Genomic DNA, 27,727 nt, shown 5'->3' with positions numbered 1-27,727 from the left:
ACTGCAGATATCTTCTCCCACTCAAGGGGCTGCCTTCTTGTCCTTAGATTTAATATATTACAGCTCACCATTTCTTCCCTTTTCACTTTTTTATGGGTCCCGTTTAAGATGTCTTTATCTACTCCAAGTTTATGTCCATAGTCTCCTGTTTTTTTCTGGAGGCTTTACTGTTTCACCTTTTATGTTTAGGTTCGAAGTCTGTCTGGACTTGGTTTTACACGTGGTGTGAAGGAGGTCAGCAGACATGTCCCTCCATATGCTGCTGACCCAGCTCCTTTCTGGCTGCAGTGCGTCACCATTCTCCTTAGTTCTCCATGGATCTCTGTCCTCCGTAAGCCAGCACCACAGTGTCTACAGACATGGGTGTCAGTTTTAGGGCTTGAGATGCAGAGATGGATCTTGGTCCTTTGGGTTTCCATAACACCTAGAGAACTGGCTTGTCAGTTTGCACAGTAGAACCTGCCAAGAGTGTGGCTGAGGTGGCCTTGCATCTGAATTTGAGAAGTTTCTACTGACTGATCTTCAAGTTCACTGATTCATTGGCCATGTCTGGTTGTGTGATGAGCCCTTCAAAGGCACTCTTCATTTCTGTTATAGTGTTTTTGATTTCTAGCATTTCCTTTGCTTCTTTCTTAGAGTTTCCACCTCGGCTTATGTTACCCATCTGTCCTTGCATGGCGTCCACTTCTCCCATCAGAGCCTTAGGATCTTAATCACAGTTGTGTCAAGTTTCTGGTCTGGTAGTTCCAACATCTCTGCCACATCAGAGTCTGGTTCTGATGCTCAGGATTGTCTTTTCAGACTCTGCTTTTTCTTTCCTTTTGGCATATTTTGTAAGTTTTTATTGAAAGCCAGACATGTGCTGGGTGGTGGGAACTGTGGTGAATGGGCCTTATTATTGTGAGGACTCATGTTGGTCTGGCTGGAGTTACTCTGTTCAGTGTTTGCTGCAGGTTCCAAAGCTTCCGATTCCTCCAACGTCCTTGTCCTTGGTGCCCTTGATGTGGGCGTCCCTGTGTCCTCCTCGGAGCGTCTGTGTCTGGCAGCTTTTTCAGCTGGAACCCATGGTGATGCTGGAGGTAGTTGGTGATGTGGTTGGACGGGGGAAGGGGAGCATTCTGTAATCTTCTGATTAAACCTCAGCCCTTGTGGGCCTGGGTCTGTGCCCGCGACCTTCACCAGGGTCTCCCATGGCAGCCCCCTTCCCTGCCGCAGCGGCCCCAGTCTGCCTGCTTGAGGCCCTGACCCCTTCTGGCGCTGTGGGCTCTGGCAGGCCCTCCCCTGGAGACGGCCGGGGGGGACCACGGCGGCTACTGTTCCCTCCCTGCCAGAACCAGGAGCGGGTTCTTTTCTGGATCTTGACCAGGTGAACCTGGTAGGTTCCTGGAGGGAAACCAGGACAGTGTGGGGCCTCCCCCGACCCCATTTCTCATGCTAGTTCACTCAGCCTCCAGCAGTTTGTCAGAATTACCATTTAAATGAAGCCCTGGTTCATCTTCCACTGGCTGGCCTGTGCTCCAGGGGAGCTGATCTCCACTGTGATTCCCTGGACTCGCCTGTCTCCAGCTTTGGGGTGGTGACCTCGGTTCTCTGATGGGGCTGAGAAAAGGGGCTCATTTTCAGCTTGTGTGGCTTCTTCCTAACTGCGCTGCACTGGGCTCCCCAACCCTGCCTGGTATCCCGTCTGCTTGTTCTGTGAGTTACTGAGAAGGTTGTGCTGTGGATTCCTCAGCTCTTTTACTTTCCTCAACTTCTGTGATACACTTGGAGCCATGCTACTGGGTGCTTGTGTGTTCACGTTGGTAACATCTTCCCGGTGGGTCTTCTCTATCTGTGGTGAGGCCTCATGCCTAGAAGCCCCCTGGTCCTGACACAGCCACACTGGGCGCTTTGGTTAGTGTTTGTGTTGTCTGTCTCTCTCGACCATGTCGTGTTCGAGCCCTGTGTGCTCTTACATTGAACAGGCCGCGTGTGAGCAGCAGGCAGGTGACTGCCACGAGCTCTAGGGGTTGGAGTGTTTTGCCCACTTAGATTTAAGGTGTGATGTCAGGCTCATCGAGGTTATTTCTGCCGTCTCCGTTTTCCACTTGACCTCACCGTCTACTTCTTCCCTCCTTTCTTCTCTTTGGGTGATCACAGGAGTTCTGTCATTGCACTCCCCTCCTGCTGACTGTTGCTGTGTGGTCCCCTGTCCAGTTGGCTGTCGTCTGTGTTGAAAGGAAGGGTGGCGCCAGGCGTGGAGCTTGGGCCCTGCACCCCTCACCTTCCTGGGTCCTATCTCAGACCGACCTGGGCTCTCCCCAGGCAGGGGCCTCCTGCTGCGTGTGCTTGGCCTGCCTGCCATTTCTCTCGTTCCGAGGGGCTTCGCTGTGCCAGCGTCTCCTGTAGGCACTGGTGATGCGGTGGTTGTTTCTGAGATGATTTCCTCTTCTCCCTTCTCTCCCCTCCTGGTGCTGTACTGACTTTCTGCCGAGCCCACTCTTCCCTCAGCCCATAGGTACCCCCTCCAGGTGCAGGGGGCGGGCGCTGATCATGGTGGAGATGGCCGGCTGAGCCATGACTCCTGTCTCCTGGGTGAAGGCCAAGCGCAGTATTGGCTGCCAGTAAACACAGTTCTTACATCTCCTCAGGAAGGTTTTGCATGCTGGTGGGTGGAGTCAGAGCAGAAGGGAGCCACCTGCCCCCTCCCCAGAAGTTGTGTTGGCCACACGGCTCCTGGGACGTTGGGGAAATGGTGCTGCCGGCCTGACCCTGTCGTATCCTCCACAGCCCAGCACCCACTGAGGCCAGTCCTGGGGGCGGAGCCCTGAGGCCACCTGGCGGGAAGAGGAGCCAGGTGACGGTCAGCACGAAAAACCTGGGCACAGTGTCTCGGCCAGCGGAGGGCGGCCCAGGCTGGTGCATATGCCGAGGGACTTTGTCACCATGGAGGCAGCTTCACACACGTGTCCTGCGCTCGAGTGACCTGGGGTGTTGGTGCTTTTATCTTGACTTAATCACGAGCCCATGTCTTGTAAAATCTTATAAAATCGTGTCTTGAGCAGTTCTGCGTCTGGCTGTGTGACACTGGTGCAAGTGAGGGCAACTGGACAGCCTCGGGTGGGGGTAAACCAGAGGCCAGAAAGGGCTGCAGGCTTCCTCCTCCTCTGTGCTGCCCCCCCACAGATGGGGTGGCCCAGGGGGACCAGGCCTGCGACAGGCCGGCCGCAGCCTCCTGTGCTGTTGCTGCGGCAGCGTCCAGCCACGGCCTTGCTCGGCATGGTCTTAGCTGCAATGTGCTGTGCGGGGGACACGTGTGGTTCAGTGAGAACCACAGGGCTGGAAAGATGGGCGGCTGGCGTGCACGGTCCAGACCCTCTTTTCTGGGTCGGTTCTGCAGGGCAGGAGCGGCTGTCTTCCCACCTCCAGTCTGTTCCGGCATCCAGCACACGTGGGTGCCGCACGCACATCACCTCCTTCATTCAGTTCTGTACACTCAGAAAGCACACACTGCATGTTAGAATCCTGCCTGAGACCAGCTCCAGCCACACATGAGAGATAGTCTGGCAGCTCAGGAGCCCCCGAGCAGCGTGCGGCCAGCGGCTTTACAGATGCCTGCTGCAAGAGGATGCTCCGAACCCCATGCACACCCTCCGAGATGTGGGGTTCTCAGGGGAAACATGGGAAGTGCCACGGCTCACTTGTTCGTTCTGGGAAAAGCTGCACTTCTCCTTATTAGTCCACTGCGAGTTCACACTGACCGATCCTGGAGCCAGGGAGCATCTCCCTGCTGACCGTGCACTCGTGTGGCTGGTCTCAGACACCCGAGTGCCCAGCAGGGTCGGCCTGCCTGCTGTGGAGCTTTGCACAGCTTAGGTTCCTGGTGCCCCTGCTCTTCCGTGGGCCGAGGTCTGGACGCAGCAGCCCTTGTCCACCTCTGAGGCGAAGACGCAGGTTGTGCTGTCATGGGGGCCACATACCCAGGATGGTGCTGGTGCACCTGGGCTGCAGAACAGACCGCCCCTCGGGACATGCGTGACAACAGGTCCGTGGGCTGGGAGGCCCAGCTCGGGCCACTTGGCGGGGCAGCCACTGGGCGTGCCATCCTGGCTGTTGCAGCCTCACCAGGAGTTGGTTTCTCCTGCCTAGGCTGAGTGCTGGACTTGTGGCGACGCTTGCCTTGCACTGGCTGGACCTGAGACAGATCATTTTTAACCCCTGAAAGAGCCTTACCTCATACTTGTGTGAGATTGTAACTTTGTAGATTGACTTTATTTCATTTAAGCCTAAAAACATGCCTCCCTCTTGAAAAGAAGGAAGTTTTCCACTTTAGACAAAAGATTAGCCACAGACCACTTGACTGGCAGAGGTCACATGGTGAGGGTCCTGGATGGCCCAGTGGCCTGTGTCCAGGCTAAGCCACAGGCCACGTGAGGCCACGCTGGTGGGAAGGCTCTTCTGCAGGGCTGCCCCACAAGGTCCTGTGTTCGTATCTGCCAGGGGCAGCAGAGACGGTGCCCGCAGAGCAGCATCTGGGCCTTGGCAACAGAAAAGCAAGCAGGCAGCTTTTGAGAAGCAACAAAATGAACTGTTTTTAGTGTAATTGAAAAAAACCACACACACACAAGAGCCAGCCCTGGTGGTCCAGTGGTTAAAGTTCGGTGCACTCTGCTTCAGCAGCCCAGATCCAGTTCCCAGTGATGGAATCACACCACCCGTCCGTCAGCTGCCATGCTGAGGTGGCGGCTCACATGGAAGAACTAGGACTCACAACTTGAATATACAACTATGTACTGGGGCTTTGGGGAGGGAAAAACAAAAGAAGATTCGCAATGGATGTTAGCTCAGGGCGAATCTTTCCCAGCAAAAAATAAAAAAGTGTTTCCAAATGTTTAAAAAAACAAAAAAAAACCTCCCCACAGGATTGCAGAGAAGTGGCCTTTTGAGACGTGGAGACTGGCCAGTTCACCACGTAGACCCATCAATGCTCTTTTAATACTGGTCCAGCTTTGCCACCCAAGGGAAACTGGACTCATCCACTAGCTGGGAGATAGGGTCCAGCTGCTTCCACTCACCCTCAGCACATCAGGCCCCAGTGGTCACCACCCGCTCCAACCAGGTGCCTGGTGGCTGGGCCACCCTCCTTCGTGCAGCCATGGTTTCTGGAGCCCACCTGGGTCCCAGTGATGGATTTGGTGGGGAGCCCCAGACTCTCGCGACTTAGGTCAGAGCTGGAAGCATAAAATAGCAAATGAGCTACTGTGGATTGTGGGAAACAGCACGAGTGCTGTGAGGGAAGACAGCAGGCGGGACAGTGTGCTGGGCTGCTGTCTTGTGGAGGACGTGGTCAAGAAGCCCCTTGGACAGGGCCGCAGAGGGGCAGCAGAGAGCAGAGTGCCTTTGTAGAGGCAAGGAGAGCAAGCAGGACCGCCATGCGCACAGCACTCAGGACAGGCAGAAGCCCTCCAGGTGAGTGGGGCCCGCAGGCCCTGAGGGCCGCATCTGCTGAGCCCCAAGTCGGACCACGAAGTTTCATTTAACAGGAGACCCCCGTACAGGTGGGCCCTAAACACTGCGTGCTCAGCAACAGGGTGAACAAGAACTAAGTCCTCCTCCAAGAAAGGGCCACAGGACCCTTCCATCTCATCTCTGCCCGGTGCTGGGGAAGGGAGCCTCTCCTGGAGACCCACATTGCCTATGCCGTCAGCCAAACTCCTAACATGGAAAACTTGCTCAGCCTGGCCCTGAGCAGGGTGCTCCCAGACGGGCAGAAGAGGCGAGCGGAAGCCCTCTGGGAGAAGGGAATAAAAGAGCATGAGCCCACGCTCTCACAGTCCCCCAAACGCACAGGACACAGGCACCATGAGCAAGACCTGACAGAACCAGACCCAGAGACTTAGGATACTGGAAATAGCAGACAGGAAATATATAGAGTGAATTCATTTTTGAAAAGGACTAGAAATTACCAAGAAGACATTAGAAGAAAAACCCTCAATGGATGGATTAAACCACCAAGTAGACATGGCTGAAGAGAGAACTGGAGAACCGGACAATCTGAAGAAATCATCCGGAAAAAACTGGAAAATGTGACAGCAAAGTCAAGAGACACCAAAGAGAATCTGGCCTGTGAGTGACGGGATCTCAGAAAGAGATGGTGCGGACGCCCCGTACTTGTCGCGGGGGCACAAGCCCCAGGTGCAGAGCTAGCGGATCCAGCAGAATGACAGGCGCTCCCACGGGGATGCATCACAGGGAAACTGCACCAACAGCCAGACGGCACGGCAGTACGCAGCACTGCCCATGTCCCAGCGGCAACGGTGGAGTTGAGAGCGTAGATCTTCACTGTGCCGAGAGAGGATAACCACCACCCTGGTAGGAAAACTGCCATTCAAAAAAGTGCAGAATGAAGTCACATTCAGACAACACAAGCCCCTCGTGCATGGCTAGTTTCTCAGTCTGGGTACTGCTGACATTTGGGGTTGAACACTTCTTTGTTGTGGGGACTGTCCTGTGTGTTGTAGGGTGTCTAGCAACATCCTAGTCACCAGCAGTCTTGCAGCAAACCTGCCCCAGTTGGGAACCACTGTTCTAGTGGATAAACTCCAGGCAGCAGGAAGACGGTCCCAGTTGAACAGACTCAGATGCAAGGAGGAATGCTGAGCAGAGAATAAACAGTGACCATGCAAACAAAAAGAATAATGGCCAAATGGGCGGATTTCTTAAAGCATGTAGGATTTTAAAAGATGGACAATAATAGCATGCAGTATAAAAACAAACACACAAGCAGATTGTCAGGCACCGTGGCTGGAGCACCTGGTCGTCCTGCCTTAGACCAACACCTCCTGTGCTTCAGGAAGAGTCTTCTGCGACTCTGCACGCAGACCGGATTCTGTAAATCACCATCGCGGGAAATCCCAACTCCGTGAGCTCCACGGTGAGGCCGCTCCACCGGGCGAGCAACTGCTGGTCGTTCACGAGAGCTTCAGAGCGGGGTTCCCACACAGGCAGGCAGCACTGACTGCGGCAGGACTTGTCATGATGCAAAGGATACAGCGTATTGATGATCTTGTTTTGGGATCGAGGAGACAGGCAGAGGGCAATGGGCAGCCTATGGCCTTTAAGGAGAAGCTCCGCACTCAGGCTGATGCTCATGGCTGATGGGATTTGTTCTCTCAGCCTGAGTTGGGCCATTGGGGTTCCTGGGACTGAGAGACTGGAGGTACAAATGGGCAACACCAGACCATCTACAAAAACAGGACTGCTGCCCACAGCCTGCAGTGGCCAGTCCAGGAAACCAAGCAGTAGTTCATGGCAGCCACCCAGAATGTGGTCAACAACCACCAGCTTCTCTAGTTCTTGCCCCACTTCCAACTTAGGACCAGCCAGAGAAAGCCAGGGTGCCCCCTAACCAATCACGAGGACGGCCGCTTCTGGTCAGCCACCCAGCTTCCCCAGGCCCATGGCCTCCATCAGGCACAGCAGAGGGAGCCATCCCCCTCGAGCCTCTGCCTGCCGGGTCATGGGCCGACACCCTGCCACACAGCCTCTGTTCTCACGTCGTCTCTGTTCACGTCCTCATCTCTAATAAAGTCAGACCCGGTAATAGTACCCCTAGGTGTTTCCCAAGAGGGATGAAATCACAGGTCTGCCATAACGTGTCCAGACTGCACAGAAGCTTTCTTCGTGACAGCCAGAGCTGGAGACAACATGGGTGTCCACCAGGAGGGCAGCGAATAAATGAACTGTGATTCCTTCACCCTGAGGGTGCCGTGCAGAAAGGGGAGGAATGAGCCCCTGATGCGACGGACTCGTGGATGGTCCTCGGAAGATGCCCTCTGGGTGACAGACAGGTGTGGGGCTCCAGGAGGGCAGAGGGACTGCTCCGCGTCTGGCCTGCAGTGGCTACATGTGAATGCACATGTGTCGGAGGAACATGCACACTCCCTTGAGGCTGTGTGCTCTCAGCCGTGCGTTTCACCCCGCGTGAGTCACACCCCAAGAAGGAGGTACTGGGCCTCGGCCTGCAGGTGAAGGGCCAGCCCCACGTGGGGAGGACGGCCTGAGATGCATCCAGGTGCCACTTCCCGCTGGGCACGTTCCCCACACAGGTGCAGGGGCTGTCCTTCCCTACCCACCCTCGATCCCTCCTCACCTGCAGGACACCCCCACACCCTGGCTGTGGCTGCTGGGGGCCTCGTACGTACCTGGCAGCAGCTGCTACGGGTCCATCAGCTGAAGTGAAGGAAGTCCCGGCCCTCCTGCAGGTGCAGTGACCTCAGATTGTCCTCAAACGCACCTCCTGTGAGGTCCTGTGGGAGCAGCAGCAGGTCCAGCTCGATCCAGGCCTCCCCTGGTCCTCACTGCAGGCCCCACAGATCCTCCTGAGGTGGTCTTGGGTGTGGAGCTGCTTGTGGCCACTTGTCAGGTGGTCCACTAGAAAGTGCTCCACTGCTGAGAGGGGAGGGGCCAGAAAGTGGGGGGCCAGCAAGGGAAACAGCCAGTGGGAGGGTCCTCAGAAGCGCCCCCACCAAGCCTGGCCTCAGCTCCTCCCTGCAGAAGGCAGCTGACCCCCACTGTGGGGACTCAGGGAAGGAAACCTCACGGGCAGTCTCTCCTGCTCACCCCTTCCCAGGCCAGACCCGGCTTCCTTCCTGCCGACTGACCCTGATTCTCCACGATGCCCCACACCCCCACCTCCTCTGCAGAGGCCAGACGTCGGAGGTGGCCCCTGGGGACAGAAACTGCGACTCAACAGCCAGCTGTCGACGGATGCCCCCTGGCTCTGACCCCGCCCTGCAGTGGAGAGAGGGCCCTGACACCAAACAGGCAGAGCTGGAACCATGCAGGGAGGGTCAGGACCCCAGGAGGCAGGCTCCACCCGAGTCTTACAAGTGACCCCATAAGGTCCCCGAGGTGACCCCAGGATTGTTGCCAGACTCACGGGGCTCCAGGGTGGCCTCTCCACCAGTGCTGGCTTTGGCCAGGCCACCCAACCCCAGCCCTAACCCCTGACCCTGAGCCCTCCTGTGTGAGGCCACGGCAGGTTTTTGGCAAACACTTGCGTGCTCCCAGGCCCGTCCCTCAGCCCAGGCCTCCAGGACTCGGCTCCCAAAACAGGAACGGCCCAAGGGGCATGTCTCCGCCTCCAGCAGGATGTGGGAGGGGCCCAGTGCTGCGGCCACCATGTTTGTCCTCGTTGGGTGTCATCGTCTGTCCTTGGGCCCAACAAGGGGAATCAGCCATGCCCACCCTTGGTCTCAGCCGTTACTACCAGGATTGCTAGAAATATATAAATGGAACAGTCTACCTGGAAAACACCTGAGATTTCCACCTTCTGTCCTCTACCTGCCGACCGTTCTCAAGCCCCCTTCTCTCTTGTTCTCTCTGCTCCCAAGTTTTCAAAGGAAACACACCTGGGTTCAGAGCCAGCCCAGCCCAGCCCAGAGTGGCCCAGCGGTCATTTACAACAGCCGGTGGAGCTGGGCTCATGGAGGGGCCAGTGGGAAAGGGGGGCCTGTCCTGACTGGGGAAGGGGACTGCTCCTTATGAAGAACCTCCTGAAGTTAGACCAACACATCCCACCAAGAGAGTGAAAAGGCCAGACAGAAAACCACCGGATGATCAGAATCCAGAAGGTACGGAGAACTACAGGTTGTCAGGAGAAGATGGCAATCCCATAGGCAGATGGGGAACCCAACTGGAGACATCAACAAGAGGAACCCACGTGCCTGCCGCACGGGCAGGCGCTGGGCCTCACCAGCATCAGACGGCGTCTCAAAGCCACAGTGAGAGCCCCGCACCCCAGCCAGGGGAACTGAGATCCCATCGTCCAGTGATGAGCCTGCGGCCTGGGCCCTCCACTTCTGGGCCCCCCCGCCCGGCCACCTCGTGGGACGTTGTCTCGTGAAGTGGAAGACAGGCCACCCCACGACCCAGCTTCTACTCCTGGGATCAAACCCCAGAGAAACGGCAGGCGAGCACCAGGATGTCTGCACAGCAAAGTGATGGGCACCGGCTCGTGGAGGCCCGCTGGCATGGTGCTGGTGACACCCACGCAGCTGAACGCCAAAACGCCACGGAGGATGGGCACGCGGCCTCACAAACATGAGGACGAGACAGATGAGACCGAGAGCACACAAGTGTGGCTCCACTTGCCGAGCTGCAGACACAGGCAGCCACGCCTGCGGTCGGGGAAGCGCTGCGCACGCTGTGAGGACAGCACAGCAGTGACACAGCCGGGCCGCTGGGTGGGTAGCTGCCTCGTCCTTCGTGGGGCTGCTCAGGGGAGCGCTTTGTGGTGATGTGTCCTCTGTTTTCTAATAAAACTTCCTTCACAAAGCAGCTGGTGGGCCATGTTTAGGCCGTTTTCTGACTGTATTAATAATTCACAATAACAAAGTTCATTTGAAGAAGAAAAACTTGAGAAAAATTTTGACAAAGAAGAATAACGAAGGAAGACCAGCCTTACTAAATGGCAAACGTGGGAAAGCTACAGTAAGTCATGGTGCTGGTACGCAAACAGACACCTCAGCAGAACAAGACCGAGGGTCCAGAACAGCTCCAGATGGAAATGTGTACCCAGCACACAAAGACGGCATTTCATTACCAGGAAGACATGGATTACTCCCCAAATGACACTGGGACAAGTGAGTACCCAAAGGGAAAGGAGATTTCATCCTACTTCAGTCTTGACAAGAAAAATTCCACTTGTAGCAAAGAAATAACAAAAGAACATAAGCCTGAGAAGCAAACCTGGAGAATGCGCTTTACAACTTCACCATGAGGAGTCACTGTCTGAAAATGAAGAAAACCCAGAAGCCATAAAAGAAAAAAATCAATTAATTTGATTATGTCTAAATAAAAAATTTCTAAATGGCAGAAATATGTTTAGTCAAACGACACACTGAGGAAAATTTGCAAGGCCTATCACAAAAGGTTTGTTTTTGTAATTGCATAGAGAAAAATACTGACAGGCCAATAGAAAAATGGGCTAGTGAAAAGAATCGGTAATTTACAAAAAGTGAAATAAAGATGCTTATAAATATGTGAAGAGACGCCCTCCTGACCCGCAGCGTGACACTGCCAACTGGAACTGGAGCCTCACTGTTTTCACCTGCGATCTGCGGAGACGGTGGGTTTGATCGCAGCATCGACGGAAGGTGGTTGGTGGAGCGTAAACTGGCACAGCCTCCGGGGCGGCAGCTGTGGGATCAAAACTCTGACCAGCAGCTTTTAGAAGTTCCCCCCACGTGCACAGCCCCTGAGCGAAATTACGCTATTCACTGCAGCAGGATTTTCACAGCCAACGACAAGAATGGCCTACAGGCACCTCGATAAGGGACTGGCTAATAAACGGATGAAACACCCACGCAGCAGCATAGTTGGGGGTAATGCGTCCCCCAGAAGCTCCCCCACAGAACTGTCCCAGCCCTCGGGGGGCAGGGGTGTGGCCACCACTGAGTGAGCCTCGAACTCTGTCCGGAGCTCCCGCCCATCAGAACCGCCCCTGGCCCAGCAGGCCCGAGGCTCCCTGCTGCCTCGAGTCGTGAGGGAGTGGAGCGGGTGGCAGGGCGCGTGGGCTGACGCTGCATGTGGCCACACTGGGCCTGGGCTCCAGCACACAAACGACAACAAGAAAACACGTCTACAGGGCAATCGGGGGATCTCGACACTCACGGGATATTTGCAACTTCTGGGTGTGATAGTGGAATTATGCTAGTTCTTTTAAGCTTTCATCTTTCTGGGAAACACTAACAAACGAGAGTAGGCTAGAATTTGCCTCAGTACAGGGGTGGGGGAGTGGGGAGTGTGGAGGACACGAGACGGCCGGGTGGCGGGCGCACGGCAAGGGTGCACAGGCTGGCCTCCTGTCACTTTGGAGAGTTGCCTTACGAAGGCAGTAACAACAGTGAGACAGCGCCAGTGAATTTACATGGAAGAATCTCCAAAATATATTGCTATGTGAAAAAAGCAAAATACAGAAAAAGTATGTATAACACGCGGCCACTTGTTGTGTTTGTGTTGGCTCCCTCGGGAAGAATATACAAGAATCAGGTAACTACTGTGTCTCTGACCCTCCAAGGACACAAAGTGGGCGACGGAGAGGGGAAAGGGACGCACTTGCCACCAAGGCCTGCTGTCCGGGAAGGTCTCACGGGGGGTCTGATTCACGGCAATTCTGGGTCCCTGAGAAGTAGACCCTCAGCAGAGCCCATCTCCTCTGAAAATGAGATATAATTTCTGTAGAATTTAACTTTTTGTTTTACCACTGCTTCTCGTAGCCTCATAATTATTCCTTTCATTCCCCTGGCAACTGGGAACTCTGCTTACGTTGGCTGGAAAGAGGTTCAGGCGGGGAGAACGCAGGAGGGCGGGTCTGTCCCCCTGGCAGGCCCGGCAGCTCAGGACCCTGCCTCGTGCACCCACCTCCTGTGTAAGCCCGCCCCTGGAGTACAGGCGGCACTGGCCCTCGGACACCACACAGGCGTGGGGTGGCACTTCCATCCCCCTTGTAGACCCTGCCCCTTGCTGGCTTCGACAGAATAAGCTGCCATGCTGGGGGGGCAGCCAGTCAGGAACAGCCAGCAAAGCACCAAGGATGTTGGTGCAGCACCCTCAAGATCTCATTTCCATCAACGACCGTCGAGGAGGCTTGGAGCGTGGACCACCCCACAGTCGAACCTCTGTGCTGGCTGACACCTCACCTACAGCCTCATGAGACCCGGAAGCTGAGGACCTGCAGAAACTGTGAGGTAATAAATGTGTTTGTGGTAATTTGTTAGGTAGCAGTGGTTAAATAAGACAGGTTCAAGCTGGCAAACAGAAAAAAACCTTGGTGACCAGTCGGGGCTGGCGCTCCCTGGCTGCACAGCGCTCACACAACCGGACGGCACGTGAAAAGAAAGAAGCTGCCCACCCACACCATCCACAAAAGCAACTCAAAACAGATCAAAGGCCTAAAATGTAACAGCTGAAGCTGTAACTCTCAGAAGGAAACACAGGGTAAGTCCTCATGACCCTGGATTTGGCAATGGCTTCTTAGCTCTGACACCAAAAAGATGAGCAACCAAATTAAAAACAGATAAATTGGACTTCATCAAAATTAAACACTTTTGTACATCAAAGGACACCATCGAGAGAGTGAAAAGACAAGCGACACAAGGGGAGGAAACATTTGCAAATGGACCTGACTGGGGGCTTGCATCTGGAACAGAGAAGAAGTCAGGACTCAGCAGAAGGACAAACTTCCAGCTGAAATACGAGCGAGAGACTTGCAGAGACTTTTCTCCCAAGAAGATGTTCAGGTGCCCACAAGCATAGACGAGACGCTCAACATCACTCAGCATCAGTGAAACGCCCTCCAGGACGGCCGCGACAAACACACACCGATAACTGGTGTGCGAGGAAGCCGTGTGCGCTGCTGGTGGGCTGTACGGTGGGGCAGCTGTCGTGGAAAACAGCCTGCAGTTCCTCAGAAAGCTGAACGGTCACCAGCGCTTCCACGGACAGGTGCACAGCCAGGAGACGTGGGGACACGTGTCCAGAGGGAAACTGCTGCAGGTGTTCATGACAGCGTCAAGCTGCGACAGGGGTGCCTGTGAGGTTTGTTCTCTTCACTGTTTTGCCACCTTGGGTCCATATCAGTTATCTGCTGCGTGTAACCAGCTACCACAAATCGAGCAGCCTAAAACCACACACATTCATCATCTCACTCTCTGGGGCTGGAACACAGGAACAGCCCCAGCCATGTGGGTAGGGGCCGTGAGAGAGAGCCGCCCTCGCAGCCCCAGCCAGGGGCCGGATCCTAGCACGAGGCTCCTTGGGGTCAGCCGTCCTCACACCCACTTTCCCCACAGTGGGGTGACTTCTCCAAAGTGGCACCTCGACCGAGGGGCAGAGCTGGGATGGCCTGGCCCTCCTCAGGGTCACCATCCCGGCCTGACCAACTTGGCTGAGAAATCTGTCCTCAAGTGTCTGAGCTCGGCCCAGTGGGGGAACGGCCTTGGGAGGTGATGTCCCCCACCAGGACATACCACCCTGGCATGACACACCAGTGCACCCTGACCGGCCTGGCTGGGCCCCAGCGCAAGCCCCACAAAGGCGCCAGGATGACACCATAAACTGCAATTAGAAGCTCTGAGTAAATTCCCATCACTGCAAAAGGGGATTGGGATCTTAAACAGACCAGCCACCAACGAAGAGGATGCTCCCCTCTCTGCCTCCCTCCTACCCGCCACAGCACACTCGGGCTTTCCTTGCAGGTCCTGCTCAGTGGCATAGACACATGCCCTGCCTGTGTCCTCTGCTGTTGTCTTACTCTGGCGGAATGAACATGCATCTGCCTCCATTCTGCAAAAGCACTGCCTCCAGGAAGGCCTCGGGCTGGGTGCCCTGGTCACTGAGGTTCAGTCTGATCACCCGCCTAGGCTGGCACCTGCCGGAAGTGGTGGCCTGCTCCCCGTTGTGTTCTCCCATGACCCCCAACAGCACAGCATGGCCTGCTCACCCATTGACCACCATGCCCTCCTGGGGACCCTTGAGCCCAGCCCCACCCCATGACCTGGGCCCCGTAGATGGGCTGGGTTAGACTCATGTGAAAGGTGACGCCTTATGTGAATACGTGTGAATGAATGAGAATGTATTCTGACCACAGGGAAGAATCTTCTGAGCATGACACTAACTGCTCACTAGAGAAAAGCTGATAAATGTTCTGTGGTAAAGATAAATTCTTCCGGGAAGAAGCTGTGAAAAGGTGAGTCACAACCGGGAGAAAATGTCTGCCACACGCTGATCGATAAAGGACTAGAGCCAGACTCTAACGAGCTCCTGAAAATCAACAGGCAGGGACAGGTGGCCCACAGGGACAGGCTCGGTCCTGAGCAAGCCCGTTGGGCGGAAAGGCTGAGACGGGCCCACGAGTGGCCCCGGGTGGCATCACCCTGTCACTGGCTCTGTGCGTGGGGGCGTTTTCCAAGACCCGCTGAGGGGCAGAGGCCCTTCGTCTGCTTCAGGTCACGAGACTGCCACGGCCTTGCTGTCCCATAGCCATCGGGAAACAACCCGGAGCCACTGACGGCTACACGTGACACTCACACACAGGATGCTGCTCAGAAAGTGACCCAGGGGCAGGGCGGAGCCTGACCTCAGTGAGCAAGACAGGGTCCCGGGCCTCTTGCTGTGCGGCCCTGATGGAAAGCCCGGAGCCAAGGGACGGGCACAGCCTGCCCGGGCCCCAGTGCCTGCCAACCTCAGAGGGAAGGCGAGGACATGACAAGAACTCGTGAGGAGATGGGGTCCTCAGCGGGGGTGCTTCTCAGCGACTATTTCATCCCCCTAGAGCTCTGCAGGGTCTTGCACATCGAGTCGCTGGCGGGAGCATCTGAGGGTTTGGGAGCTCCCTTGGGCCTGGCACTCCACAAGTTTCCAGTAAGTGTTGCTTTTATAGAAATGCGACCCATTTTACCAGGTGCCATGGCCGCCTCTCCCCCAACACCCCGGGCAGCCCCAGGCCTGGCTGGAGGTGACTCTGTGGTCCCTTGTCCCCCACCCTGGTGCAGGTCACCCTCCCAGACCCCCAGGGCCACGGTCACCACCTCCCATCCTAGCCCAGGGCCTCCTGCTGGACGTGACACAAGAGCTTGGCCTGGAACAAGGGCATGGACTGCTGCGGCCAAGTCTCGGACGTCTGAGATCTCGTGACCAGGGGCTCATCCCAGCCACACGGCCATCATGTCCCCATAGCTGAAGCCCGACACTCACCAGCTTCACGCAGATGACAAAGGGTGGCCGTGCAGCCCGGAAGTGCAGGATCGGAACCCGGGGCTTGGGCCTTTCCTAAAACAAGACGGGCTGTGGGCTCTGCTCCGCGCTGCCCCATACTCGTTCCTCAGGGAGGGCTGTCACACTGGGCGTGTGTCGCCCACGACCCCTGCACCATTCACAGCTGGACGTGCTCAGACGGACACCCAGGTCACAGCCTCCTGGGCTGGACCCGGCCTCCACCCTCCCGACCTGGTCACCTTACAGCCGCCCCAGAACCAACCCCAGGTGGGTGACGGAGAGAAGCAGACCTGAGTGCACTCTCCAGTGGGGGATGGGCGGGCACAGGCCCTGGGGCCCCCAGCAGCCTGGGGGCTATATCTGCCGGGCCTGGAGCCGTCTGGGCCCAGGTGGCCCAGAGGCGGGCCGGGTGTGTGCAGGCGACCCCGAGCTTGGCCAGGGCTCTCCCAGGGGGCCCCACACACCTCTGAGTCCTCGTAGGAGTAGAAGCCCTTCTTGATCTTGTTCTCGTCCACATCACAGAAGGCGACCACCTGAGGGGACACAGGACACCAGCCTCAGGGACACTAGGGGATACTGCGCTGCGGGGAGAGGGGAGGGATGGGGGCCCCACCTTGCGCCGTGACTCCGCCATGAGGCTGCGGTACAGCCGGCGGCCCTGCCTGCCTGCGTTCCAGATGGTGAAGGCAGCCCAGTGTGGCAGGGCCCGTTCTTCCAGAAAGCGGACACGGTGGGTCCAGATGGTGGTCCTGCGGGGGAAGGGGGGGTGGGACCAAGGTGGGTGGAGCCGCCAACCACCCGGACCTTCCTCCCCACTCACCCCACCCCTCTGCCCAGCCGGGCTCAGCCCCCTGGTCCTTGTCCACCTGGCCCTCGTCCCCCCCACCCCCGTCCCTGTAGGCCCACATCTGCACCCCCAGCCCCCAGTGCTCACCAGCTGCTGGCTGAATGAGTGAGTGAATAAATGAACCCGTGAACCCAGAACCGTGTGGCCAGGGTTGCACAGCCTTGCCCACTCTCATGGCCCCACACAGACCCCAGGACGTGCCGTTGTCACATCCGTGTGCTCAGGAATCCTGGGGGATACCAGGCACAGACCCTGGGGAACCTGAGGGGAGACACAGCCACCCTGACATCAGGCACCTGCCACGTGGTCACAGTGAGCAGAGGGCTCTGGACACGACCCTTGAGCCTCCACGTGGCTTCCTTTCCCGTGCCAGCGCCCTGACGGCCAGGTCGTCTTCTCTAGGCAGGGACTCCCTCCGTCAACCCCTTGCTACATGCAGACCCCGTCCAGGTCTGGCGACTGGGCTTGCAGCTGCCTGACCCCCAAGTGCGACAGGGAGACCAGCATGTCCAGCTGTTTCCAGTTTAATAGGGTCAGATGCACAGAAAGGGCCTGTCGACCCTTCCAGCCCTAAATCACAGACGTGAAACCATCACTTAAGAATCTGGAAAGTTAAGAGGGAACTGCTGTGGGCACACAGTGGACCAAACATGACCCCAAGCCTTCGCTCCCAGAGAAACCATAGTACACAAGGAAGGGGCCACTGTTGTGTAACCCACAGCTCACCCCTGGAAGCACATCTGCACGCAGGGCCTCATCTCAGACCCCTCCTGGGACAGGCCACTCGCCCACAGCTGCATCCTGGATGACAGCCCTGCCTGGGCAGGTGGTTCTCAGGCCAGGCCTGGACCCCTCTGCAGGCCCCAGTCTCTGCAGCATGGGGTCGGACCTCCCATCCTGGTCTCCTCCAGCGCAGGGCCCCAGGTGGGTGCTGAACCCGCCATGCGGCAGCCTTCGCCCTGGTGCCTTCACCATGGTGACCACCCGTTCCGGGTGCCCCCCGAGGTATCTCAATGGAGCAGTTCCTCCGGGTGGGGTGTGGGCCGCAGACAGGTGACGTGCGACACCTGTTCTAATAAAATGCTGGTGCTGGGCAAGCAACCGACGCCCGTCAGCTTTCCCACAGAGCAGGTGCCGATGGCGGGAGTCCCCTGAAGCCTGTCCGCCTCTGCCCATCCCAGACAGAGTGGTTCAGCTAGAGCTGTGCAGAGCGCCGTGACTTCCGTGGGGGCTCAGAGAGGCTCGCGAAGGCGAGTGACTCCCTGATCCTGCCAATCAGCACTTCACTCCTGGACACACTGCAGCCCGAGGAAGCCGCCCCCACACGGCCACACAGCTCTGGCAGCGCCCGAGAAAACGAAAGGAGCGCCTAAGAACGAGAGCTGTGAGCGCAGGGCCGGGGGTTCCAGGCGACTAGGGAATCCTGAGGGGGAGGGGAGGTGGCAGCTCGGGCAGAGGCATGTTCAGCCCCCTCCCCGAGTGGAGATGTGAGCAGGAACCCCAGCGATGGGGCACTGTGTGGGGTCCATGGGTTCAGGGTGTCTGGGCCCGGCAGATGGGACATGCCCTGGGGTTCCTGCCCGCAGGGACGTGCCGGGGGTGCCCCAGGGGTCCCGTGCAGGCCTCACCCCTCTCCAGTGCTTCCTCTCCCGTTCCTGGTCTTGAGTTACTTTTGTTGGCACAGGGTCCGGCCACCTTCGTGACTAAGTGCTTCTCTTTTTAACCAGTCAGTTCTCTGCAACTTGATGTGCAGATTCAATGAAACACCCATCAAAATGCCCCAAGGCTCTGTGGACGTGTAGGAGGAAGCAGATGGCCCGGGCAGCCCTCGAGGGGATCACAGCAGCGGGCAGTACGTGGCCGGAAGCCTGGCGGGAGGGCAGCGAGGGGCCAGGCAAGGGGTGGTGCCAACCAAGGGATGGAGCAGGCCAGACACGCAGGATGCCTCACCCGCGTGGGCCCCCGGGGAGGGATGGGCCGACCCTGCCTCCTGCTGCACAGAATTGGGGGATGTGGGTGCAACTGCAAAAGGTAAACAAGGCCCCCAAAGAGGCACACGTGCCAGAGGCCACACGCACGCCCAGCGCCATGTCCTCTGGGGTGGCCTCCAGCCTGCAAACACCGGCACACAACCCGCCGGTGAGGTTGAGAAACTGCCAGGAAAACATCTGCACCGTGGGAGTGGAACGCTTCCTGCGGTGGCCCTGCCTCCCCAGCCCGTCCCGCTGTGTGCTCAGTTCTCGCCAGATTAGGCCTCTGCTGCTGTCCTCATGACGTGCTCTCCACCAGCCGCGAGGAGCAGTGCAGCCGTGGGCGGGGGTGCAGCAGCCAGGGCACAGGGTTCCCCAAACCCACAGGTCGTGTTTCCCGAACTGTCTGGAAGGAGCAGTGTGTCATGGCTGCATCACTGCACCAGGAGGCAGCAGGCCCAGCGGTCAGAGTAAGAGGTGGTGGGGGCTGCCAGCACCAGAGGCAGAGAGCTGGGAGGAGACTGCAGGGCTCAGGAGATGAGGGCCGCGTGTGGCGGAGCTGGACAAGCTACGACCACCAGCCCAGGGCGGACCTCAGGCTGAGCAACCGTGGGCTTCAGAGGGAAGGGGCAGGACGCCACCATGCCCGCAACATCCCGAGGACGTAGAGATCGGTGCTCAGGGCGACATCACACACGGGGGACGCAGAACCGTGGAGCAGCTGCCGCTCCGCCAGGGCCTGGGGCAGGGACAAGGAGGCCACAAGTCAGGGCAGAGCGTTGCTCCTTCATGCCTTCGGGCATCTGCGGGGCGTCAGAGTGGGATTGACGGCTCTCAGTTTAAAGCAAAGGGCAGAAGCAGGGAGCACTCTCAACGGGGGGCTGTGTGCGAGAGTCTGAGGGATTCAGGCTCGACAAGCCTGAGGGGGCAGTTACAGCAGGCGACTCTGAGGCATGCCCACTCACGGCACAGACTGTAATCCCGCACAGAAACTAGCCTGAGATCACCTCTTCTGAGCTGTGGGTGGCAAAGCCTCACGCTGCCAAAAAGGAAAAAAATGTTTCAACGTAAAAGATTTATGGTGTGCAAACAGGAGGAGGATGTGTGTGGCATGGAGCCCTTTGGCCTGCGCCTGGTCCTTACAAGATACATGCACACCCGCCACACTGCGGGCCGGAGGGCACCGTGGCCACCACCAGTCATGCCACGGGCCGGAGGGCGCCGTGGCCACCACAGTCACACCATGGCCTGAAGGCGCCGTGGTCACCACCACAGTCACACCACAGGCTGGAGGGTGCCATGGTCACCACCACAGTAACGCTGCGGGCTGGAGGGTGTCGTGGTCACCACCACAGTCACACCGCGGGCTGGAGGGTGTCGTGGTCACCACCACAGTCACACCGTAGGCTGGAGGGCGCCGTGGTCACCACCACAGTCACACCACAGGTTGGAGGGCGCTGTGGTCACCACCACAGTCATACAGAAAGTCCCTTAACTTTAACCGGCTTCATAGGATCTCAAGCTGGGGACATAAGAACCTCCGCAGCGTCTCACAGCCCTGCAGAAGATTCTGGATCCCGGCATTTCACAGCCCTGCAGAAGATTCTGGATGTCCCGGCATCTCACAGCCCTGTCGAAGATTCTGGATCCCGGCGTTTCACAGCCCTGCAGAAGATTCTGGATGTCCCGGCGTCTCACAGCCCTGTTGAAGATTCCAGACCCTGGTGTCCCACAGCCCTGAGGAAGATTCCGGACCCCAGCGTCCCACAGCCCTGCAGAAGGTTGCAGATCCCGGCATCCCACTGCCCCGCAGATGGCTGCAGATGTCCTGGCGTTTCATAGCCCTGCAGATCTCTGCTCAGACAACCACCGTAGTACTTTATTCACCCAGAGTTTCCAACTCCAGTATGGTGGGGGAGGGGCTACTTTGTTGAAGAAGCACCAGACATTTACAAAATTTTAGCAAAGGTATAATTTAAAACATAGAGTGAAGTGCAAGGATCTAAGTGTACGTGCGGGTCGGTGGCTTATGACAAATGTACCCATGTAACCCACCCCGTCAACATGCAGAGTATTTCACATCACCCAGAAAGAGCCCCTGTGCCTGCTCCCCAGAGAAACCAGGGTTCCAGCTCCTACCACCGTGGACCAGTTCTGCCTGCCAGAGACGTTACGTAAGGGGAATCCCACAGTCTGCATGCTTCTGTGTCTGGTTTCTTTTCTTAACCATTTTTTGACATTAACGCACATTCTTACAAGCATCAGTAGCTTGTTTCCTTTAATGCTGAGGATCGCTCCATTACAGCAAACTCTGTGTATCCATCACCTGTTGATGACACTTGGGTTGTTCCCGGTTCTTGGCTATTATCAGTAGTGATGTGTTGAGCAATGTTTTCATTTCTCTTGCATAAACACCTAGACATGGAATTGCTGGCTCACAGGCCAGGGGTCAATTTAATTAATAAAAAGTGGCAAACAGTTTTCCAAAGAGGATGTACCATTTGCACGCCCAAGAACAGTGCATGAGAGTCCCGGAGTGCCACATCCTCACCACCACGTGGAATTGCCAGACAGTAATTTTAATCTTTCTAGTGGGTGTGTAGCGGGTGTAATTTGCATTTCTCTAACGGGAACAATGAGCACTTTTTCATGTGCTCATTGGCCAGTTATATATTATTGCTTTGTGAAGTGTTGGTTAAAGTATTTTGCCTATTGTTATTAGATTGTCTTTTTATTACTAGGTGGTAGAGGTTCTTTTTATGTATGCCCTCCATACTGGTCCTCTGTCAGACATATGGACTGTGAATATTTTCTCCCAGTCTGGTTTGCCTACTTATTTTCCTAATGAGTAAAAGTTTTATGAGCAAAAGTTTCAAATTTTGATGAAGTCCAATTTATCAATTTTTAAATGATTCTTGTGTCCTTGCTAATAAATTTTTCCCTGTCCCAAAGTTGTGAAGATATTCCCTGAAGTGTTTTCTTTTAAAGCTTTCTATTTTAGCTGCTTCTATATTTATATCTTAGATCCATCTCGAATTAATTTTTCTATATGATGTGAGATTCCTTTTTTCCCCATAAGGATATCCAGTTTTCTGTTTGTTGAAAATATTTCTCTTTTCCCATTGAATGCCCTTGGAGACGTGGTTGAAAATCAGTGGGGTGTATAATTGTGTGTCTATTTCTGGACTCTGTCTCATTGATCTCTTTGTCTATCTCTATGTATTGATACACTCTCCTGATTGCTATACCTTCAGAGGAAGTCTTAAAATTGGGCACTGCGAGTCCTCAGATTTTGTTCTTTTCAAGGTGATTAGGCCATTCTGGGTCCTTTGATTTCCCACGTGAATTTCAGAATCAGATGATCAGTTTCATTAGGATCACATGGAATCTACAGATCAGTTTGGGGGAGAACTGACATCAACAATACTGAGTCATCCAATCCACGAATGTGGTACATCTCCCATCTATATAATAATTTTATTTCGTTTCTCTCAGCAATGTTTTGTGATTTTTAGAGGCTATACATACCTTGTTAAATTTACCCATAAGTTTTATTTTTGATGCCATCATACATTTTTTTAAAGCTGCATTTTTATTTTTTTAAAGATTGGTACCTGAGCTAAGAACTGCTGCCAATCTTTTCTTTTCTTCTGCTTTTTCTCCCCAAATCCCCCCAGTACACAGCTGTATATTCTAGCTGTGGGTCCCTCCAGCTGTGGCATGCGGGATGCTGCCTCAACATGGCCCAGCGAGCAGGTGCCATGTCCATACCCAGGATCCGAACTGGCAAAACCCTGGGCCGCTGAAGGGGAGCACATGAACTTAACCACTTGGCCACGGGCCAGGCCCTAAAACTTCATATTTAAATTGTTCCTTGCAAGTCTATAGAGTATGTGTGTGTGTGTCTGTAAATATATATATCCTGAACTTGGGTCCTGGAAACTTGCTAAATTATTGATTCTGATTTCCTATGAAACACAATCATGCTGTCTACAAACGAGGACAGTTTTACTTCCACTTTCTAATGCCTGTATCTTTTCTTCTTCTTGTCTTACTGTGCTCACCTCTGTCACAACATTGAACGGAAGTCGTGAGCTTTCACCTTGCTGACCCCTGATCTTAAGAGGGAAAGCTGGGCTGGCACCATGGCCAAGTGGTTAAGTTCACGTGCTCTGCTGCGGCGGCCCAGGGTTTCACCCGTGTGGATCCTGGGCACGGACACAGCACTGCTCGTCAGGCCATGCCGAGGCGGTGTCCCACGTGCCACAACCAGAAGGACCACAACTACAATATATACAACTATGTACAGGGGGGCTTTGGGGAGAAGAAGAAAAAAGAAGAAAATGATTGGCAACAGATGTTGGCTCAGGGCCAATCTAAAAAAAAAAGAAGAGGGAAAGCGTATAGTCTTGAACTATTAAGTGTGGGGTTAGCTGTAGGTTTGTGTAGCTATTATCAGATTGAGAACGTCTCCTTCCAGTTTGCTGAGATTTTTTTAAAAATTAGGAATGGGTATTGAATTTTGTCAAATGTTTTTTCTGCCTCCATTGGGTTGATCACCTGACTTTCCTCCTTTATCCTGTCACTGCAGTAAATCATACGAATTGAGTTTTGACTTTTGAACCTGACTTGTATCCATGATACATTATCCTTTCATGTATACTTGTGAATTTGATTTGGTAATTTTTTTTTCTTTTTTTAAAAATTGAGGCCTAACTGACGTGTATCATATTTGTTTGGCAGTATTTTGTGAATGACTTTACATCTACTTTGACAAGGGATATTGGTCTGCAATTTTATTTTCTGGAATGTTCTTGCAGCAGTTTGGTATCAGAGTCAAGCTGGGCTCATGGAGTGAACGGGGGGCTCCCTCCCAGCACCAGAAGATCCTTCTCCTCTTCTGTTTTCTGAATGAATTTCTGTAAGGTTGGTATTACTTCTTCCTTAAATCTTCGATAGGATACATCAGTAAAGCCATCTAGCTTGACTTTTCTTTATGGAAAGTTTTAAAATTACTAATCTAATTTCTATTTATAGTTTAAGTATCTGTAGGATCCACAGTGATGTCTCTTCTTTCATTCTCAATATATTGGTAATCTGTATTTTCTTTTCTGTGTTAAGTCAATCTTGCTAGAGGTTTGTCAATTTTATTTCAAACAATCAATTCTCGGTTTTGCTGGTATTTTTCTCTTTTCTGTTTTAAGTCAATCTTGCTAGAGGTTTGTCAATTTTATTTCAAACAATCAATTCTCGGTTTTGCTGGTATTTTTCTATTGACAGTCCATTTTCAATTTCAGCATCTTTCACTTTTCATTTCTTTCATTTTATTTACTTTGTGTTTATTTTGATATTACTTTAGTAACTTTTAAAACTGGAGACTTAGATAATTGCTTAGTTTCTTCTCTTATGAGCTTTTAAAGCCATACAATTTTACTGTAAACTCTGTTTTATCTAAATTCCACAAATTTTGACATATCATTTTAATTGTCATTGAATTAAATATTTTTGGAATTTCTTTTGTGATTTTTTTCCGCTTGGTTGCTTAATTTCCAAATATTTTGGATTTTCAACATGTCTTACTGATTTCTAATTTAATTCTGTGTGGTCATAAAACATACCCTGCATGATTTCAATCATTTGAAATTTATTCAGATTTGTTTTGTGGTCCAAACTATTGTCTATCTAGCACTTTAAAAGAATGGTGACTCTGCCACTGAGTGTAGCGTTCTGTAAATGTCAGTTAGATCAAGTTGGTTAGTACAGATTACCCCTAGTTCTATCAATTTCTGAAACAGAAGTTAAAATCTCCAACTGCAATTGTGGATTTGTCTATTTCTCCCTTTATTTCTGTCAGTTTTTGCTTCATGTATCTTGAAATTCTGTGATTGGGGTAAAAACATTCAGGATTGTTATATCCTCCTGCGAAATGACCTTTTCGCCATGTGTGCAAATCGCACTTGCATTGACTCAGGTTCATGACACAAATGCCCGAACAACAATGTTCCACGAGAGCTCTTCTACCAAAATTCAGATTTAACAAACAACAAGAGAAATCACATCCTTTTGCTTAAAGCTGGAAACAAAGAAGCTAAGTTTTAATGTTGAACAACACAAGCGCCAGAGTTAAAGGACCTCCCAAGTTGATATGGATGCTGGGATCTGGGACCCCCACACATGACAAATGGCATCACACCTGTTGTGACAGTGGACATGGCACCCTCCATGTAAGTGGACATCAGCCCTCCCAGGACAGAGGATCCCAGTTGAGAAGCCACACCTTCCAGCAAAGCTCATGCCCTCTGGGGGAAGAACAGAGTCGCCAATCCTTCTGAAACACGAGTACACATCCTGTGTCAAGCTCTTTACATTCAGAGCATCCGCTACCAACAGCCCTGTCTGAGGCCCATTCCTCCCCATTCCCCAAAGTGAACAGTGTTATGGCAGCGAGACACCACGGGGACACACACTTGTAGTTGTGAGAAAAATGTAAAATGCACATGCACCTGCACACGCATGCACACAGAGACGCACACACACACACACGCATGCACAGTTCAAACTAACTCTCCATCACTCTTGCTGCATTTCCCCACCTCTCCTGCCCGTCCCCAGCAGTCAGCCTAGCGCACACCCAGCCACAGTGGCTCAGGCCGGCAGCCTCGGAGCCTGAGGGACCCCTGGGCTGTGCCTGACGAAAAGAGGGAGAGAGGGAGTGCATGGCCTCCCTGTGCTGCCCCAAGTAGGGGGTGTGGCTTAACTGCTGTCCATGGCTGCCCTCCCCTCGTTGGGGGGAGGGGGGTTGTCCCCAGCCCCCGCCATCAAGTCAGAGGTGTGCAGGGCTCACCGTGAGAGTCCTCTCAGCTCAAAGCAAGCGAGAGCAAGACTTCAAAAGGACAGCCACACTGGATTCTACCTCACTTTAAAACTGTGAGAAGAGATACTTGGCCCCACCCTGGGGACCCTGGTCCTCAGACCCAGAGATGACCTTCCACGAAGGTCCCCCATACTTCTGGATTTCCTGCCTTGGGGCAGAGACTCAGCCTGGTCACCTGTCTGCCCCTGACCCCGGCCTGGACCTCGGCCGGCCCCCAGCGTCTGGAGCCTTGGGACCTACGTACTCGAGGACAGAGTGTGTGGCCGCCTTCGGGTGGTAGCGGTAGATGAGGAGGCTCTGGTCCACTCGGACGACCCCGCCGCCCTTCCTGAGGTGGCTGTAGAAGAAGAGCAGGTCCTCGGGCACACCCTGCAGGCAGGAGGAGAAGCATCAACTGTCGCGGGCGTCTCTGCTCACGGCGGAAATGCACCCGTGCCCCATGCGTTCTGTGTGCACTCTAACTCAGGTGACCGGAGACGGAAATCCGCCTGGGGTCCTAGGCCGTCCAGCTCGATACACGGGGCTTCAGCGCATGAGTGACATGCCAGCGCCACCAGCACATGGATGTTGCTGGGCAAGAGTGACCATACGAGACAAGACGGCGCCAAAGGGGCCGAGAGAAGCCCCACGTGACCCTTGCTCGCGGCCTCCAGCTTGAGAAGCACCCGCCAACAGGGGCTTGACTCCGACGGGGCCCGCAGAGCTTTACATGGGTGCTCCTGTCCCGTGAGAGCTCAGGCCCCCTCCCCGAGTCTAGAGAAGACAACAAAGGGGCAGCCCGCCCTCCGCTCATCAGGGCCGGGCATCGGGGCCTGCGGCCGCCCTGCTGCCCCTCAGGCCAGCCTGTCTCAGCCTTGAGAACAGACAGCGAGTCAGCTCCCCCAAACTTTCTTACATTCAAAGCGACAATCGAGTGAGCAGAAGGGTCTGAGCCATGCTCTCCCCTGGCTCCCAGCAGCAGCCGCTGAGGTGAGTCCAGCAGGTGGAGCCATTGACGGCCAGTGCCTGGCCTCAACGTCGCCAGGATGCATCACTCCAGGCAAAGGCTGGTCTTCTGACAGTGTCGTGGCCATCGCTCACTGACCGGCCTGTGCTGCCTCCTTGGCCAGCTCTCCAACCCTGAGCTTGGTTCAGACACGGCAGTGCCAGGGCCACAGCCGCTTCCAACAAAGCCACAGCTCCTTAACCCTGGCTCCCTGGCTCTCCAGGCCGGCCGTTTCCGAGAGGAAGGCGGCACAGAGCCTGGCCCAGTCACCCTGCGGCGAGACGGGACCCTTGTGGGATGGCACCTCCTCGCCAGCTCCCGAGGCCCAGGCCGGGCCTGTTTGCAGGGTCAGCGATACCAACACAGCTTGTCTGCTGCTCCTGGGCCGAAGACGATTCAGAAGAGAGCCACGGCTTCCTGGTCAGGCCCGGACACTGCCTGAGCGCCGCCCCTGGGGCAGCGGACTCGCGAGGTTCCTGACTCATTCTCAAAGTCAGCCCTGAAGCGCTGAGGTTAGCGCCCAAGTTGTCTGCCCTGTCATTTTATAAGCCACCGCCAACCTCTGGGCGTGTGAGCCGAGATTGGAAGGTCACCCTCACGGGAGCGAGGCAGAGAGGGCTCACCCGGGAAAAGGCCCCAGCACAAACCCCACCATCACAGGGCGGTCCTGAGAGGACATGGAACGGACGTCTCGTTGCCAGCATCCGGGGCTTCGCAGACCAGCGCACAGTGACTCAGTGGAGTACCGTGCAGTAGCTGAAGTGGCTTTTACAAAGACCATGACGATGTGAAAACATCTACAACAAAACACTACGTTGGAGATCAAGTTTCAAAACTGTGTCGCAGCTCTGCTGAAGCTTGTCCACAGTGAACGCAGACACAGCTCAAAGCAGTTGTGAGTGATGGGCTCACGGCGATTTCTGTATTTTTCTTTTTTCCAACTTTCTGCACTTTCAAGGGTGCCTTTAAAGAGCACACTAACCCTGAGCACTTCATGGGTTTAGGAAAGAGAGAAAGATGTTCTCTCCTCTCATGACCTGGAAGAACTCAATCCTCCGAGTTTCCTTATTTCTGGCAAAAAGAAAAGTGAGGATTTATTTAGAGGAGGCACGGGCACTGCTGCTCCTGCAGGTGAAGGGGTCTGTCCCACTTAGCGCCCTCACCACCTGGCCAGTGCCCCAGCGCCAGCAACCAGCTCCCTGACAGGCGCCGGTTCATTTCATGAAGAGCCCAGCTCCCCTGATCCCCTGACTAGCTGGAAACTGCACCAGAGGCTGCAACGGGAGGAAAAA

The 27,727-nt window shown here is 54.8% G+C and overlaps 2 protein-coding genes across 65 annotated transcripts in view; one reads left to right on the top strand and one right to left on the bottom strand.

Moving 5' to 3' along the window:
* Positions 1–3,043, top strand: part of TBCD (tubulin folding cofactor D) — a 190,981-nt gene extending 187,938 nt beyond the window's left edge. For 8 of the 15 annotated variants that reach the window (XM_070226685.1, XM_070226679.1, XM_070226675.1 and 5 more), the window contains one exon: positions 2,770–3,043. In XM_070226685.1, coding sequence (XP_070082786.1) covers positions 2,770–2,784 — 15 coding nt within the window. In that variant the 3' untranslated portion in view covers positions 2,785–3,043. Of the gene's footprint in view, positions 1–953; positions 1,080–2,769 lie in introns of all 15 variants that reach the window. The other 7 variants (XM_023651679.2, XM_070226683.1, XM_023651680.2 and 4 more) reach the window with 1 other exon arrangement.
* B3GNTL1 (UDP-GlcNAc:betaGal beta-1,3-N-acetylglucosaminyltransferase like 1) overlaps positions 1–27,727 on the bottom strand; it is a 154,582-nt gene that overhangs the window by 20,234 nt on the left and 106,621 nt on the right. For 7 of the 50 annotated variants that reach the window (XM_023651693.2, XM_070226696.1, XM_070226707.1 and 4 more), the window contains 6 exons: positions 25,695–25,819; positions 16,373–16,508; positions 16,224–16,292; positions 15,739–15,813; positions 8,184–8,288; positions 4,225–7,881 (listed from right to left, as the gene is read on the bottom strand). In XM_023651693.2, coding sequence (XP_023507461.2) covers positions 8,208–8,288; positions 15,739–15,813; positions 16,224–16,292; positions 16,373–16,508; positions 25,695–25,819 — 486 coding nt within the window. In that variant the 3' untranslated portion in view covers positions 4,225–7,881; positions 8,184–8,207. Of the gene's footprint in view, positions 1–4,224; positions 8,001–8,183; positions 8,289–13,050; positions 13,664–15,738; positions 15,814–16,223; positions 16,293–16,372; positions 16,509–19,954; positions 20,279–24,769; positions 24,905–25,694; positions 25,820–27,727 lie in introns of those variants that run through there. The other 43 variants (XM_070226706.1, XM_070226686.1, XM_070226702.1 and 40 more) reach the window with 23 other exon arrangements.

The sequence above is a fragment of the Equus caballus genome, chromosome 11, assembly GCF_041296265.1.
Source record: "Equus caballus isolate H_3958 breed thoroughbred chromosome 11, TB-T2T, whole genome shotgun sequence".
NCBI lineage: Eukaryota > Metazoa > Chordata > Mammalia > Perissodactyla > Equidae > Equus > Equus caballus.
The sequence above is the reverse complement of the archived record's forward strand: the minus strand, read 5'-3'. Positions and strand labels throughout refer to the sequence as shown.